Source organism: Tetrao urogallus (assembly GCF_951394365.1).
Source record: "Tetrao urogallus genome assembly, chromosome: 8".
NCBI lineage: Eukaryota > Metazoa > Chordata > Aves > Galliformes > Phasianidae > Tetrao > Tetrao urogallus.
Genome location: NC_136821.1, coordinates 9,800,535 through 9,818,690, shown reverse-complemented (window position 1 = coordinate 9,818,690; position 18,156 = coordinate 9,800,535). Strand labels below are relative to the sequence as shown.

The 18,156-nt window shown below is 38.0% G+C and overlaps 1 protein-coding gene across 1 annotated transcript in view; it reads right to left on the bottom strand.

Moving 5' to 3' along the window:
• Window positions 1-18,156, bottom strand: part of MYLK (myosin light chain kinase) — a gene marked incomplete at both ends in the record, with an annotated part of 175,412 nt that overhangs the window by 89,718 nt on the left and 67,538 nt on the right. Inside the window, 8 exons of the mRNA XM_079539151.1 lie at window positions 1,878-2,012; window positions 3,003-3,206; window positions 4,578-5,149; window positions 7,103-7,139; window positions 8,349-8,514; window positions 9,600-9,765; window positions 11,827-11,875; window positions 14,714-14,921. Coding sequence (XP_079395277.1) covers window positions 1,878-2,012; window positions 3,003-3,206; window positions 4,578-5,149; window positions 7,103-7,139; window positions 8,349-8,514; window positions 9,600-9,765; window positions 11,827-11,875; window positions 14,714-14,921 — 1,537 coding nt within the window. The remainder of the gene's footprint in view (window positions 1-1,877; window positions 2,013-3,002; window positions 3,207-4,577; window positions 5,150-7,102; window positions 7,140-8,348; window positions 8,515-9,599; window positions 9,766-11,826; window positions 11,876-14,713; window positions 14,922-18,156) is intronic.

Here is an 18,156-nt window from a genome sequence, read left to right as displayed (position 1 = left end):
TGTCCCTAACTTTTGTTATTATGATAGCCTATTGTACTTCTGTACCTCAGAGTCATTATTGCCTTCTGATTTAAGAACAGAGTTAATGCACTGGCTTTCACCTACAGAACCTTTGATGGTTTGAAATCCAGTGATTTGGGAAAAACTGCTTATGTTTCCTTGTGATATTGATCTGATTGCAGTTGGAAGTTTGGAAGCAATACAAATATGGTTATACCTGACTAGGTGCAGACTCAGCTGAGGTCAAAGGAGAAAGATCAAAGCATAAAAAAATGTACTGAAAAATGGCAGGATGGCAAGGTGCATACTGAAGACCTACAGAAACCTGTACTTGTTGATCTCTAGGCTGTATTTTTTCCAGGAGACAATGCTTTTCTAGTCGGTAAAGCTACATCAATGAAGATGTGTGCCTGCACTTGGAACTTGAGTGTCATTTGAGACACAATATGCTCTGTGTGATATGGAAGACAACTAGCTGTTACTACATCCCTCATGACTAAAGGAACTGTGTATGGGCATGGGGTACCCTTGAAACACAAAACTGAAATAGATGACCCTGTTGGTAGGAGTTACTCTTTCTGCGCTGCAAGACACAGTTCTTGAGTTGCCACAGGGATTCTACTGCAGACTGCAAAGGAGGAACTGCTGAGTAGACAGAGAAATAAATGATTTCCAATGGGAGAATATCAGAGCTTTCATTCACATATGTTTCATGTTGTAAATAAAGCAGTGGCCTTTCTATTCTAGATGTAGAGCTGTTGGGAAGGAGAACAGGCCAGGCTGTGGGAACATACCGATCTCAAGGTCATGGTTCATTTGCCATGCCACCTTTTTGAGTTATTCCATTTACTCTAAGCAGCTTAATAAAAACAGAGATCATTTACAAATAATTCATTTTAAAACAATTCTGGAGGAAACAGCTTTATGGTGAAGCATGCCGTTCTTTGTCTTTAAATCACACATACTAAAAGATAGGGAGAGTCTGCAAAAAAACTATTGTGCTTCAGGAGTAACAGAAGTGATCAAGGGTTGAGAAGAATAAATCTGTCCAGTGTTTAATAGATATGACTCCAAACAGAAAGAGCCCATAGTCAAATCATGTAACCCCTCAGTACCTAAAATTATTTGGAATCTAAGCAGAACACAGATGTTTGAGAACATATTAAAAGGGGACCACTAAGGAAGCTTCCATGTTCAGTTATCTACTTACAGCATGGGAGGAGAGCCTGAAATTAAAAAATATCATTTTTTAAATTGTCTTTTGATAAGCATTCCTGTGCAGCATTGGAGTCCCAAGGAAAATCCTTCTAGCAGACAAGGAATGAGAAAAGCTGTGATTTTATTATCTTGGGCATATATATGGTAAAACTAATTATGACCTGCCCAGGTGAATGACAGGTGAAATCAGGCATTTCTCTACAGCCTTAAGGAGTAATAAGGCACTTAATTTGCTTATAGCATATTTTTCCTGCAGGATTGTGATGACAACCCACTACCCTCAGAGCAGAGGCTCATAACAAAGGAGTAGCATATCATGGGATTCAGCATACAGTAATTCAGCTTTTAATAGCAACACAGACTTTGTTGCAGCATGGTAAAAACTGCATTTAACATAACCCAGGAAACTCATAAGCATACAACATTTTCACTAAAGTCCCTCCTAGACATACTAGAAAACTGCAGTAAAACAGAAAGGTACTTTTAAAACCTATCCTTTCTTTGTATTATGTGCATATAAATAGATTTTCTAGTGTACCACATTATGATGAGTTAAGAGTCCACCATTCACAGCCATGCTATGTCCTGCTCACAGTGGCATTTGAGACTGAGAACGCAAATGGGTGCATGTGTGTATTGCGTAACAGAAGATTCCTTACCATTGAGAAGCCATGTGATCTCAGGCACAGGTACACCTCCTACACAGCATTGCAGCACAAAGTCTTGCCCTTCACTCACAGTGCATCCTTTCAAGACACTGGAAAAGCATGGAGCAACCTCTTCAACTTTAGACCCTTTAAAAACACGATGAAAATAGTTTATTTAGCCCAAATTGACAAAATTACCTTTACCACTCCATAATGTTTTCTAGGCACACTTAGGTGACATGGCTGAGCTAATAAAATAAATCCATGTCAACCAGCAAAAAATAAATGTCCACCTATTGCAGTCAATCACAAAAAGGAATATGCAACACATTGATTGAGAGCTCAGTGCAAGGAATATGAAGAATAATTCTCTTCACGTTTTTTCTCTCAGAACTTCCCCAGTTTTCCCTGTTTGGAAGTGAAACAGGGTAACTTAAGGATGCTGCTTATGGATATCTCATGAGACAGAAAGTAAGATAGTTTGGATATGCTAATTTAAACTCAGGCACAGTAAACAGAAAAACATTGCATAAACATGATCATAACTCCAGACAAAAACCTAAAAGTAGGTGAAAATATTAGAATTGAGGACAAGATTTCCTAAGAGGCCAACAAATATTTCAACAGCCAGTAAGACAGTGCTTTCAAGCTCAAAATTATTTGCTGCTGGGAGTCTGCACTTGAATTTGGCAGCATGCAATTCTCATTCCTTCACTTTTTTTCTCCTTGCTTTACTGCACAGGATCAGTTTGTACTCACAAAACATTTCAGATATGCAGTGTCTTATAGAAATGCTAAGCAATTCTGAGAGAACTACATGCAGAACAACAACAAAATCTTTGGCAACCTGTATCAAATGCAAGCACTAATGTAAAATGCCTCTGGGGAACAGTCCTCCCTGTGTTCAAAGCATTTGATGAGATGGTTTTAGTTATACAAACAACAGTAACAGATCAGAGAGGAAACTGATGTAGGAAATGGTTCACCAGCTGTTTGTCACATTAGTGACAAAAACAGAAATCAAAATTTATCTGCATTGAGAAATTCAAGTAAGAGTTTAGCATTGACCAACCTCTGACAAGATAGGAAAAACCCAGCCACAATTTTCAAAGTGAAGATGGGCTCACGCACACTTACTTTTGACAGTTAACAACCAGCTGGTGGAAGTTTGGCCTCTGGGGTTGAAAGCTGCACAGCTGTAAGATCCACTGTCCCCCAGGCAGGCTTTCTTTAACCATAAGCAATGAGTTCCATCTTCTTCATAAATTTGAACACCTTCTCCAGTTTTAATACGTGCACCCTCTTTGAACCACTCCACATCCGGTTTTGGTTTCCCTGAAACTAGACAATCAGGTGTTTGATTTATGTTTAAACAAGTATTCTCCTTAGTGTAGTTCACGGTACTTCAGTAGGTACAATTTACACACACTCACTGAAGTTTCTGTAATTGTGTAAGTGATATACTGAACTATATTCAAAAGGACAGTTTGATATTTCTGATCCTCCAAAACATTTCAGCCACTCCAGCTTTAAAATGACAAATGTTTGGTAACTAAAAAAATCAACAAGCACTTCTGTGTGAAAATTGTTCCTCTAAAAGTCTCACACACACACACACACACACACACACACACACAAAATGGATATTAAAGGAAAAACAACCTCACCACCATTCCTTCCTCTCCTGCTAAGCTGATTTTTCTGAATACCTAGCAATACTTTGCAGACCATAGTACCTACCATTGAAATTGTTATTGTGGTTGCTCATCATGGGAATCTACAGACTGGATAGAAGAAGGCTAACAGTATATACAGATATGTGAAAAGAGGGTGCAAAGAAGATGGAGTCAGGCCCTTTCTTTTCAGTGGTGTTCAGTTATAGGGCAAGAGAGTATGGGAACAAATTGAAACAGAGAAGGATCTGTTTGAACACAGAGAAACACTTCCTTATTGGGAGGCTGGCTGAATACTGGTACAGGTTGCTTAGGGAGGTTGTGGAGCCTCCCTCCTTGTAATATAGTTTTTCCCAGCTAAAGTTCAGATACAGAGAGAACAGACAGCATTCTAAAACAGTAAACTTTCAGGAAGCAGAAAAGCAAAACAGCGATATATATCTTTACTGTCTGCTTTTCTTACATCAGAGGTCTGGAAAGCCAGACTGGTCCTAGCAGTGCTCAGTGAGGCAGTAGCTATAATGGGTGAGAGGAGATGAATGGCTGCCAGAAAAGGTCACCCACACCAACCCTGACTTCTTTTCAGCAAGCAGGATTCTCAGGGACTTTCACCTTGCTGATATTCCTTCTCAACTCAAAACATTTCACCCACTGTAACAGTGTTTCAGCCTGGAAGGAAGGTACAGACAGTAAGCAAGGGCAGGAATATCAGCAAAAGAGATGTATCATACTCTGCAGGAGACCTTTTCCATGGAGAGCATACAAGGGTAGAAGAGTCTCTTGCACCCTTCTATAAGAAGTCCTAAAACTACTCTGCAGAAATGGTGGCACTAATTACATCTGAGGAAACATCAGAGAAGGCATGGATGCTACTGTATGGAATTATTTGAAAATTTCATTGAGTACTGTGGAAACATGAAATATATTATTTATTTCCAAAATCCTTTAGGAGGAGGGCAACTTGCAGAGGAGGAAGTGCTTCACCATACAGAAGGGGAACCTGACTAAGTCTGGGGCTCTAATAACTTTCACCCTTTACCTTTGCTCTTGAATTTAATCTCCTGTCCTTCTGATGCTTCCAGGTTCTGTGGGCAGCTCTCAAACTGGGGAGGCATTCCCAAAGGCTCTCTTTTTTCCTCCTTTACAGACTTTCGGGCTCCAGCTCTGTTTTCTGCTTCTCTACTCCTTGGACTTACTTGTCCAGTCACAGATGGGTTTTCTTGAGTTGTCATCAGGGGCTGCACAGTCCTTTTCCTGTCTTCAGCCTGTCTGATGAAGGTAGTCTGGGGTTCTGCCTTTGGTTCTGGTTGCACTTTGACGGCTTGTAGTGTGATGGTGCTTGAAGTTTTCTGTAAGAGCTGAGGTGCCTTGGTTCCTCTAGATTCTTGAAGAGGTACTGCATTGGCTTCTTGGTTCTGTCCCTGCTTAACATCTTTGGCTTCTCTGGAGATGTAAAAGGTCTCTTTCTTTGCTGATACCCTGTCTTTGGTTTCAACCATGAGTTCAGTGCTGCTAGATTTTAGCTCTTTAGCAATCCCATTGCTAGTTGCCTGTTTGAAATCTGAGTTTTCAATAGCTTTAGTAGCAAGTGTTGTTGGTTTTGATGGCATGCTGAAGGAAGATGATAAGTTTACAGATATATGACTAGTTATTGTAAAGACTAGTTATTATAAAAAGTGATATAAATGTCCAAACACTGAGAAGAAAACTGAACTGATTAGCCTTTAGTAGCAAATGTGCTACTCTACTTCAGACAGATTAAAAACATGGGTGGAAGAGGTAAAATGAAATTGTTAATTAAATATGATTAGTGCTCAAATATTGTCTCAACTGAGAAATTCCTGAGTACAAATCCTCTGTTCAGGTTGTAACAGGTTGTATGTGAGCAGATGTTAACCTTGTATGCGCTGCTAGAGAATAATTACTTGAGACTCTAGAATGTCCTTAGTGTAATGCTACTACATGCTTTAATAACTTCAGGCCATGTGTACTTATAGCTGAAAATACTACATAAAATAGCTCCTTAAGGAGAAATTAAAATGTTAGTTAGGCAGTGAATTTACTGTTTCTAGCTATGGTATCTTGTAAATTAGGTGGTTTCAAAAGGGGACTAATCAGTAAATTTGACAAAAGTCTAGGGGAGCAACAGGGATCAAAAATTAGTTATCAAAAAATAAATTGACTGGATGTAAAAATATCAGTTATTGCTTCATTAGTAAGAGTTTCTCACAGTTGTGGTGGATCTGCTGCTCTGAAATTGAGGCACAAGAGTACTGAATAATTAGGGACTTGAATTTAAATATCATAAATTGAAGTTGGCATCCCCTGACCACTAAGTTATTACCCAAGTGTTGTGTCTGCCTCATACTTCCAAAAGCATAAATGTATTTCCAAGGCAGAATTGGAACATATTTGAAATACTAAAAGCCATTTCTAATCCACATCTGCTTTGCTATATGTCACTGTCTTTTTTCCTAGGGAGATTCAGGATATTTATTATGGTACTTTTTTTCAGTTAGAGTTAATTGTACTAGAGACTTAACACACATGAGATTTACTGTTACAACAGTAAGATTTTTACATTTTACAAAATATCGTTCATTCATAAGTAAATGATGGAGCAGGCAAAAATACTCTGGAGAACCCACACTACGTAAGGAATTCTGGCTGCGGAAAAACACAGTTATATTTGCACTAAATTTTTTTGAAAGCATGTTCCTAAAAGTCACACAAACCTTAACACAAGATAATATGGCATTTTCAGATCTGCTTTGCAATGGACATGAAGTCAGGACAGTGTAAATGTGTACTTGTGAAATTTCATCGAGGGCATGCAAGGACAGATTTAACACCCTAGAGAATGTAAATCAACTGCCCTGAAGGCTTAAAGCATGTTATACAGTCAGATTAGACCATTCCTTTTCTGCATTTCTATTTATGAGAAGAAGAAATTGTATAAATTACTATGATTTTTAAGAAACTATTTTAATATTAATAATCTTGACTAAGTTCTAAAATATTGATTTGTTTGTTTGCTATTACTTTACCCTTTCTTTTGTAACCAGTTTTCAGACAACATCGAAGACCATGGCCATAGTGTGTTTTGCTTATGACAGCAAGGAACAACCTGCTCAGCACTCAATGTGTAGGTTTCTGACTCAAAAGTTAAGTAAGTAAATAAATGATTTGATAGTTGGAATAGAGCATATATGCCAATTATGTGTGAATATATGTGGGTGTCCACACATAGTTTTTCTTCATAATATATAAATATTTGACTATATGGAAGCTGTGAGCATAAACCCACCTAAACTTTGCTTAGCTGAAGCAGACCAGCACTCCGTATTTCAGAGTTTAGCCACCAGTTCCACCAACGATTTCATATTACTAGAGGACTTGAAATTGGCACTGTCTCGTTCCAAGTTCACATTTTCTAACTTCCAAATACAGACTAGCCCAGAGAGATTTATCACTGTATGAAGAAGGCTTATGCAATAAATGTTGAAATTACTGCTGAGAAAGAACCCCGGTATATGCTGGGAAAGAATCCCAGTAAAAACATACCATATTGGCTGAGCGTGGGTGTCAGTCTTATCTGGACCTGGAATTGAGAAAAAAAAAGAAAAAGAAAAAAAGAAGAAAAGAATACATAACTTACATATAAAATACCATGCACACCACTTTGGGGCAAGATTATACATGAGATTGCATAGTTTTAAAAAAAAATTCAGTACTTCTGAGCCATTTGACTGTCTGCTAGCATTTTGCAGCAATTCTTACTACTTGATTTAATCAATAATGAAAGAATTAGGTATTATGTATAGTGGCTAGGTAACTGAAATCATCCAATTAGTCAAGTTCATTGCAAGAGAGTGCCCTTTTTACTGACCTGCACTAATCCCAGAAAGAATGCATGCATTATTCATAGTTGTGGTCAGCATCTGAAGCAAACGTATACCACAGGCAACTTTGTGCCCCCAGTTCTGCCTCATCCGTGCCCATTGTACAACAGAAAGCCACCCACTTCAGGGAGATCCAGTAAGGATCCAGTTTCATGTTTTTTAAAAAATGGCTTAATGTACTTAATGGCCCATTTATCTATAAAAGATCAGTAGAACTGGCAACCCAGAGGGTCTCTACAATGACCTCATCAGGTTGCAATACACAGATAAAACATACAGCTTTAGTTGATAAAGGCCAGTAGTAGTTCTGAGGATCCCAAATGCAAATCTTATTGTTATTTATATTGATATCTTACAGAGTGCCATCACTGATAAGAACCAAAAATTACACTGCTTGGAGTACATGCAACCTATTTGTCTTGTGATTGCAGCTAAGGGCGTCAGCGGTTGATTTAATTATTTCATTGGTCCAGCAACTGTAAAGCCATCTGCTTACCTCTTGAAATTTATCTTTCGTGTGGTTGCTAAAGGCGTTACAACTTTAAGGCTAATGTAAAAGATACCCTAAGAAACATCAAACTGCAAAGTGAACGGTATATGGTAATGCATATATGAAATAGAACATTTTAAAATATTTATACAAAAGCATTTATTTCCTTTAACAGTAGGGACATAACGTAAAGGTAGGATTTGATTTTAAAGTTTATTTTAAAGTTGTTACAAACAAGCATTTTGATTGTTTCTTCCCGCTGAAGCAACACAGTATTTTCAGCCATAATATGCTCCAAGCTATCGCAGTGTCAGTTGATGACAGGGAAAAGTAAGGGCTCATCTTGAATAAACAAAGATTTTTTTAAAAGGAGTAACTGCGATTCATTTCTGCTCTGTCCTTATTGTCTTTACTGTACCTTGAACTGTGAGCTCTGCAGACACAGATGCCTTCCCTGCACTGTTTACCACCATGCATGTGTAAATTCCTGCATCAGCAAGTTGAACATTTTGGATTTCCAGGTAGTGGATTCCTGTTTTCTCAAACATGTTGAAACGCTCATTTTGCTGCAAATGAATATCACCCTGCAAATATCACGAGATACAATCAGACAGTTGAAGGCTGAATGGGAGCAGGATCCTGGCAGAGCAATCAAAGTGTGTGTTCTTCTAAATTAAATAAAGTGATTGTAATTCACTGAAATGATAGTTAAAATAAAAAAAAAGAAAGAAAGAAAGAAAGAAAAAAAAGAAAAAAAAAAAGGGCCTAATCAGTGAAATATTTAATAATCACTTGGAAACTCTCACATTACTGACAGAAAAGTGATTGCAGATCTTGTGTATGCCCAAAGGGGGCAGTAGGACTTAAATCTTCAGTGTCGTTTATTAGTCAAATGAATTTTAAGTGTTGATTATTTTTATTTTATTTATGTACATTCTATATGCTCACAGTTTCCCATGTTGATGCAGGCCCGAAGTTGACAGCTCAGGTCTCTTGTTCTGTCATACTCCTTTCTTTTACTATGTTTTAGCAGAAGTCAAACTGAATCAGCTGAACCTTTGTTCAGTTGCCTTAGATTTTTTTTTTTCTAAATTTGCAAAAAACAATCATGCATGCCAAAATAAAGTCCTATCTTTCAGTTTCTAAACCGTTTTTTTTTTTTTTCTTTTCAATTCAATTTCGTTTCTTTGCAGATAGGTTCATAATTTTAATGTACAGGTTAACTTACCCAATATAAATGAAACAGAAAAGGCAGTTTATGATTGAGGAACTGACATAGAACTTGAAAAATGCAGCTGTAATTTTCAAAGCTGTCAGAGACTCCTCTGTGGCCACAGCTAAAGCATTAAATCCCTGCAGATCTTCTCTATAAAACAGATATGCTTATGTTCTTATGTCCCATTCTTTCTCTATTTCTCTTATCTAGATAGCAAGGTCTTTGGGTAAGTTCATCTTGTACTTGCTATTCTTATGGCTATTTTATATTAAGAAGGTACATTATTATCTTTTTTGGATTTATTAAGTATGAAAATGAGAAAGAATAGGGTTTTCCTTGTTGTACATAAATCCTTGCCATTGTTGATTTCTCATATTGCAGTAGCAAATGCATTTCACCAAGTAACAAAACTTTAGAATAGAAAGCAAACATTAATTTATTGGGAAATCATACCTTAGACCAAGTTACTTGAGGCTGAGGTCGTCCTGTTATTTTACACGAGAATTTGCCTGTTTGGCCTTCACGCACAACAACTCTATTGGGTTTTGTAGCAAACTTTGGTGGACTCTCTCCCCAGATGCTTGGTCTAAGCTCCACAGGTGGAACAGTAAGTCTTCCCCTAAAAAGGTAATTGACATCCTGATTTTAAAGAAGAACTAGAAGTTGTTGTTGTTAAAGCACATTTCAGGAAGCATTTTAGAGTAGAAGATTTTCAGCTATACACTTTTTTTTTTTTTTTTTTTTTTTGTCAATGGAAGAAATGCAAATGCTGGTGATAACTGCTCTTGACTCCTCATGCAGCTAAATAGCACAGTGCCACATCCTCATCCAGCAGACACATAACTCATAGGACAGATCCTGGGGATATGAGTTGCTTATAAGAAGAGCTGGACAAACTAAATGAAAAGAAACACTACATACATTTAGTTTTCCCTCTTTTCTGTTTCTTAATTGTCCCCTAATAGATTATTTGTGCGTACTTGTTCAGTGTTCACAGTTCTGTATCATATAGTTTATTTCAACATTCAGTGCAATTTCTGAATATAAATCATCAATTTCTTTTGGCAACATTTTTGACATATCCTGCTAAAGCAAACATGGAAATGGCACAGAAACCCGTCGAAATAGCAGTGAATGTCTTTTAAGTGTAAAATCCAGCTCTATTTAAATGGATGGCACATCTGGGAAACCACATGTGGAATGAAATTAGAATGACAAGAGTGACTGCAATCCAAAACCCACAGTTAGGTAGCCATAAAACTTCAAACATCAAACAGTAACATAGCAAGAAAAAGAAATTTGCAACGTCAGGTATGTTAATGTGAAAGAGAACACTCACATTCTTTGCTCTAAAGCCCTGGTACAACAAAGACACACATTAACAGATGGCAATCAGTAATTTTTTCCTTTTTTTTAACCTTTAATTTCAAGCAAACGGAACCACTTTCAAGACCTTCATTTCCAGATGGCCTTTTACCATATATAAGTAAGATGTCAGTACTTCACAATTTCTACCAGGTGTCACATACTAAAAGAGAGCACATTGCCAAGGTGCTACCAAGACATGATGGTTGCCAAATAGGCAACTCGAGGTTTCTAAATAAGAAACAAGACCAGGATGAAAGGATTTATATGGACAGGAGGATCAGCTTGGGAGAGAGGACTGTAATATGCGAAAATGGGAAACAATCATAGAACTAAATGTCAGATAGCTTTTAATGTTGTCCTCCTCAAGCTACCTCTAAGGCATGGTTGAAAGAAGGCTCTTCTGTGAACCAGAGTAAATCATTGCAGATCTCTTAATCAGCCTGGCACCAGGCTACACCAAACCAGAATATGTCTTTCTTCCAGGCTACTATACAATATTTAAATTATATATGAGAGAATGCTGGTTTCAGTTGGTTTTATTTCTTTCTAATCAGTCTAAAAGCAGTATTTTTTTCTGATTTTTAAAAGATGCCTGTCAGGTTATGGAAAATGCAGGGAAGGCTTCTGGAATATCAGAGAGCAAAGACAGGAGAGTGCAAAACTGCAGCACAGATACCAGCAGGAGGTTCTGTTTTCAGCCATAAGAATTCCTGTCAGTATGAAAGAGCAGTAGTTGTATCAAGCTACTTACGCCTTCCTGGTAGCTTCAAACATTTTACTGACAGAGCAGTTCCCACAGTATCTATTCTGCTTGGGCTAAATGGAGGGTTGGACTTAACGCACTTGACTTCACAATTATCTGTTTGTTTTCAGATTGTTCCTGTAGTTGACACTCAGCTCTAAAGGAGCTAAGAACTTTGAACTGATGAAGCTAACCTTGTCTTTCCTCTGTGAGCACAGACATTCCCGCTATTCTCATCTTGCTAATGTGAACAAATATGCCAACCAATTACTCTATTCCAACGTCATGATGTGCAAAATTGAGTCATTAACTATCAGGCTTTTCTTTCCTCCATTTCCCTCATTCTTGAACAGGCAAAAAGCATTGGGGATACATTTCCAGTGAGGAACTGTTGAGATCTAGACAAGAATCCAACCCTCAGTCTGGCTCTCAGACTGAATCAAAGCTAAGGACAAGATGCAGGAAGCACTTGAAAGGAAAAGTCCATATCCTTTAGAAAGAGTAATTTTACTTGTTTACCCACCAAAATACATTCGTGCATCTGTTAAACAATATCAAAGCCCTTCTTACCCAGGGGTTTTGGCACTGGATGGTAGGCTGTATTTCTTCAAGGAGTTTCCTGTGAGCACAAGACAGGAAAATAGGAAGTAAGAATTTTTGAAAAGACCATTAGGAATTACGGATACTAGACTATTGAAAGCATGCATTTCTCCAGGTTTCAAAAATGAAGGAGGAATGCAACACCTGCAGTATGAGGTTATGTGATCTAAAGCCTGAAGTTAGGCTCTCCAATTTCAAGAACAGGTTTTAGCAGAGTTACCATCTAGCCTTTGACTTCAGTGGCAACTACACTGCTGACTATTCATGCAAAAATATTTTTGAATGAATAACAATGTCTAATTTCTACAGCACTAATAATAATTAGATAGCAAATATATATATATATATTAGACTCTGAAGGAGGTCTTGCTTTGCTTGTCTGTTTTTGTTATTTTGGTTGTTGCTCTGATGAATATCTTTTCAAAAAGACCACTCTTCTTGAAGCTCTGAAGTTCATCCTACTTACTGGCATTAGCAACAGGGATATGTGTATATGAAATCATGTAAGCTCAGCGCCATCTACTGCACACAGCATTCCTGGCAGATCTGGTGCAGAAAAAATGGATAGTGGCCTGAGATAGATCCAAAGTGGCAGCTTGAAACAAACAGCTCTGATGGCTGTGAAGAAAGAAATTATGCTAGCACTTCCTAAGGATTTACGCTGACTTTCAGATAGAGCGGTAGGATAGAAAAACTAGAAAGTGTCACTCGTATTTTCAGGTAACAGTCAGCCCAATGTAGAATTCTTTGCTGAAAACAAAAAAAACCCTGTGCCTTGCCATCCTGATGTGTAGAGGGGTTATAGATCCCTTTATGAGGAGATAAAGACCACTTTAATTCTTAAATTCTGTTAAATTCAGTCACTGGGTGCTACCATGGAATTGTTTTTGAACAGCACCAAAGCCCATGTCAGAACACCTGATATAAAAACATGTTTAAAAAAAACCCACCTCCACAGAAGTTGTTTCTCAGATAGCTTTGAACTAGGGAATAAAATGATTTTACACATTTTTTTTTTTAAACAGAAGGCAATATATATCGTGTCAGACATATGCATGATTCAGTATGTACTCCAAAGATGTGTGTAAGAGATTTTTTACTCAGAATACACCAAGTGCTGATTGTTTCAGGCCAGCTGTCAATTTTTGCTGTGCTTCAGGAATTCAATGCAAAGTTGTGACCTGAGATGCTTTGATATTTAGCAGATTTCCAGGAGGACTGAACAGCTAAGAGAAAAGAAGCACAGTTGATTTCCATTATTCCTTGGCTTTTTGTCACTCTTTACATTTTAAATATGGCGGTTTGCAACTATTTAATATGCAGATGTTCTCTTAAAAATTCCTGGGCTTGATCTTAGCTGTTTCCATGTAACATTAAATATGCAATTGCAACCAGGCGTTCAACTTAGCAAAGGGAAGCACACATGCAGAACGCCAGGAGCATATTACCTCAGTGTGCCTGTTTGATATGCTGTGAAGCTCCAAGATCCCCATTGCTCTTACTGCCCAAGAGAAAACGTTAACTTTGCAGGCTGAGATGACTCCCCTGCCATGTTAACTTGAGCAATCAACCAGAAGTATGGATGACCTCCAAAAGAGATCCAAAACAGTATTGGATCATTGTAAAGCCTGAGTAACTATCACAGAATCACAAAGCTGTAGTGTCTCTTGTAGGGGCTGGAAGGGACCTCCAGAGATCATCGAGTCCAACCTCCCTGCAAAGCAGACCGGAATTGTCCATAAACAAAGCCAGGAAGGAAATAGTACTCAACAGTTAAGATAACAAGTAGTTCAGATATAGGAGTAGAAAGGCTGTCAATACCACTACAATACTTGGACTAGGAAAGGAGGAACAACAGAAAGAACGTAACTTGGAGTAAGAAAAATTGTTCAGGCCTTGCACCTCAGTAGCTGAACATGTAAACTAAGCAGTCCTCCTCTTGTAGAGGAAAAATGAAGTCTGGTAGAAGTTCTCTGTTTCTTTTAGGAAAGCCTCTGAAACAACTTTCAGGCTGCCTCAAAATGGTGGCCAAACTTCCAAAGGAAGATGTCCTTTACAGATATTAAATTATTTCCAATATTCTGTTAGGATAAAAATTCTGTTTTAACAATATCAACAACAACAACAACAACAACAACAACAACAACAACAAACAAAAACAAAAACAAAACCAACCTAAAAACTCACATTCTGTTAGCAAATATTTTTCTCAGGCAATTTGTAATTTGCTCACAGCTTTGTAAATGTGAATATCTGTGGCAAAAGCAAGTGCTTTCATCTGCTTCATTTGTGTCTCTAATAGGCAGCACTGTGTCAAATGTTAAATCTTAATTTGTAGAACTGGACTTCAACAAAGAGTACAGAAAAATAAAAAATATGTAAATGTCATTCTTAGTAACCATGTGTTTCCTCACTGGAATGCATATTAACATTTAGCCACATAATATGCTATAGTACATAATCATATCATAGATCCTAAAGGTTTCATCAATTTAATTGAAGTCTTTGCATAATTTTTCAAAATATTAGATTGGATTTAAATGAGAATTCTGTGAATGACCTGAATTAATATCCCATTCATGGTTAATTGATCGTAAGGTTTAGGGGAAAGAAGGCATTAAATCTAGCATCCAGAAATGGAAATATTACAATATAGATGCCCCACTCCCTGAACCCTTGTTAGACTTACAGCTATGAAAAAGGGATTTCTCCTGTACCAGAGAAGAGTGCTACTCTTGCAACAGTGAGAAAACATGTATGTACTGTTATGATCTTAACTGGATGGGTGTTTTAACACAACCTATTCATTTAATTAAACTCTATTATTATCACAGTGGCAGTTTAAGTATTGTCTTACCTTCCACAGTCAATTCCACAGTCACTTGACGAACCCCACCATCATTTGCAGCCTCACAGGTGTATTTACCACTATCACCTTCCTGCACACCTTTGATTACCAAGCTGAATATCCCCCGAATGCTGTGGTCCACAACATAATGGTCTCCTTCTGGGAGAGGGTGTCCATTTCTGTACCACGTGATCTGTGGCTCAGGGTAGCCTCTGACCTGGAACAATGTGAGAAAGAGTGGAGAATGAAGGCAAACAGATGATGGTATTAGGAAGAAATGTTGGACATTTAGCAATACAGTGGAAAGTTCTTGACACAGGAGCTGTTTAACACATGTTTCTCGCAAGCCAAATGGCAGAACATAATGAAATGAAGAAACTTTTGGCTAAGTCAAACTGTTAAAATCATAAGACTAGAGAAGCAGATAGATACCTATGCAAAAGTTTCCCACTAGAATGGTTTGCCTACGGAAGCACAGAAACAGTGCTTATGAAAAATCTTGATGCGTGGGTTTTCATTGTTCAGAGATTCAAAAGGCAGAAGTACTATTATATATCTCTAAGTATTCAAGATTGCAAGGTACCTATGCCAAACATTTTTAGCATGGCTGCTAAGGATTAGGCTTATATTGTAAATCTGCATTCAGCTATCTAGTTTTCATACATGCTGAGATGTAGTGGCTCCAGCCAGTTTACAGGCAAGAGGTACAAGTACATGCCACCTTCTGTCTTGAAAAAGCAGAAGCTGTCTTTAAAAACAGAAGACAAGGGGTTGCCACTTGAGATAGTGTCATTAAGGGAATTCTCATGTGATGGTGGCAAGTGAACAATAAAGACCTAGATATGTTCACAAAAACATACTGATATGCTTAAGGAGCTTTGTGGTCTACTGGTCGTCCAAAGAACAGATTTCAAGAAAATAAAGCAGCCCTATGCTCATTACACAGCAACCACATTAATATATCCTTGCCTGCTAAGGCATTAGTGATACCTTCAGATTTGCAGACAGATTCTGAGTAACTGAGAACCAAGTTATTGATTTCAGTTAGGCTGTTGAAACCTGCCTGCTGAGAATCTGTCTTTTTCATAAAAGGATGGAAAAACCAGACATATACCAGTTTCCATCAGTGAATTATCTCCTCAGGCAAAGTTTCTTCCTCTGCTTTATGAGATGTGCCATCCGCTTTGAAGGTTGGTTTAGTATGTGTTAACTGCTAGCACACTTCCCCTGTTGTCATAACAACCTCTGATTACAACCTCTGAAGTTTTCCCCACTTCTTTCCTATTCCCCCACTCTGATATGATAGCATGCCATCTTCTGACTCTTTGATCCTTTGCCTGAATGCCATGAAAAATAAATAACTGAGTGGATCAAGATGAACTCGGGTAAGCAATCATGTCTGAGTTTGCTCACTAGGCAAGTGGCAATACTGCATGTTGAACTATATTTTAAAACCTTGGCAACTGAACAGGAAGTCCCTTCAAATTCCAGGTGGGCAAAATACTGATTATCTTGATTTGAAGATGACTTGATTGTGGCTTGTCCGAATTCCTCCTTGCAGACTCCTCTCACCTTCAAATCACCAATTCAGCTCAAGCTTTCCTCAGACTACATAGTACTTATTCTCCAGATCACAATTCTTAGCCAAACAGACTCACCCATCCTTAGGTTCTCCTCTTTCAAAACCTTTCAGTTCCACCTTACTACGTCTGGGCTTCTCATGTGTCTGAGCTTAAGCTACAGCTATCAGAAATTTGTCTCTTTCCTTTAATTCCTTACATATCAATTCAGAAAAATTAATGTTGCCAGTGATGCTGTGGCCACTTCTTCCTGACATTTCTTAATATACGGAGAGGGAACATTAATGAATCTGCTCAATAAATTTTCCACTTCTGGTACAAACTTCCTCAGTTCTCTCCAAGAAACAATTATTTTTACCTCAGCAAGAGCCATGTTCTATGCTGAATGCATTGTGGATCCCTGCGCAGTGGGATCAATCACTGTTTACAAACTACCCTAGCATCTTGAAAAGCTCTTTTGGCCATGTCTTTTTTTGCTTTCTGAAAAAACAGCAGTTCCTACTCAGCCATGTCCCCTACCACTACTCCAGAATTCGTTTAGTGCTTAATGAGAGGGCAGGCTCTCAGGAATGGATGTCTTTCTTAGTATGTCTAATTTTCACAAAAAGAAGCTAGTGGAACTTCAGGGTTTTTTTTGTTTGTTTTTGGTGGTGTAGTTCTTGAGAGTTGATGATATGTTCACTGGTAAAGAATGTGATTCATACCACAAAACCATTTCTTATCGTAGTATTGTCAATGCCCTTCTGCCTATCTTCTCATTTTGGATTAAGTGACTTATCCAAAACCAAAGAATGTCTTAGGAGGGAGTTTATACCTGTCATTTATGCTTTACAAAATATCAAATTTTCAATCATTCTTTGTGGTGTTTTTTAAAATGTATCGTTCCATTAAGCTTCAAACAAGCCTTCGAATACTTCCAAGGGAACTACTGGGGTTGCAGCAGTAGCAATCATCTTACTTTTATTTTCCTTATTCTTTTGTCGTATTCTTAATTCCTTCTTGGACCACATGAAGCCATTCTTACCCGGCCCCTCAAGTTCAGGTAGACAATTATACATGCTTTTCCAGTATTAAATAGCTAAGCACGCATTAAGTATTTTTCCATTTCTTCCATGTGTGTCTGTTTCATACTTGTTATACCTGTATTATTGTGTTTATCCGCAACTCTACACTGAGGAAATGGCACCCAGAAAAATAGAGACACAGGCAATCAGCACGCCATTTCTTTTCAGAACGTTGCATCATTCCATTCCCAATCTTGGTTGATTTTGTTTTGTTTGTTTCATTTTTGTCAAAATTGACATAAGGGGCAAGTAGGAGTTCTGTGAATTGCTCTGTTGCAAGAATTTATTTCAGGTTTTGGTTTGGAATGTGTTTCAAACTGAGCCAGCCCTCTCTGAAATACATAGTCTTGCCATAAAAGTGTCAGGGATCCTTACACCTACCACTGGTTACCAGGTTTTGATTCTAATGGATCAGTTCCAGAACTGCAGCAGGTTTTATATTCCTCCCCAGCCTTTCCAGAACTCACTAAAAACATCTGCCTTGAATAAATCCACAGTGAAGAGAAATTTATCTGCTTATTTAATGTCCAGCAGCAGAAGGCTATAACCTTTATTTACAGCATGGTGTGTCTGAGCATTGCCAGTCCCATTTAGGCTGTGGCTTTTCTTTACCTGCTCAACAACACCGACAAGTGGAAAATTGACTGCAAGGAGTATATACACTGTGAGGTCTGAGTTTTTGTTAGAACTCATCAATCCTTCACCACAGTCTTGGAGAAGTGGACTAGACAAGTCAAGGTAAAACAAATCTCCTGCTTCACACATCAACATGGTAAGTGAATAGAGCTGAGAAAGAAGCTGTTGCCTG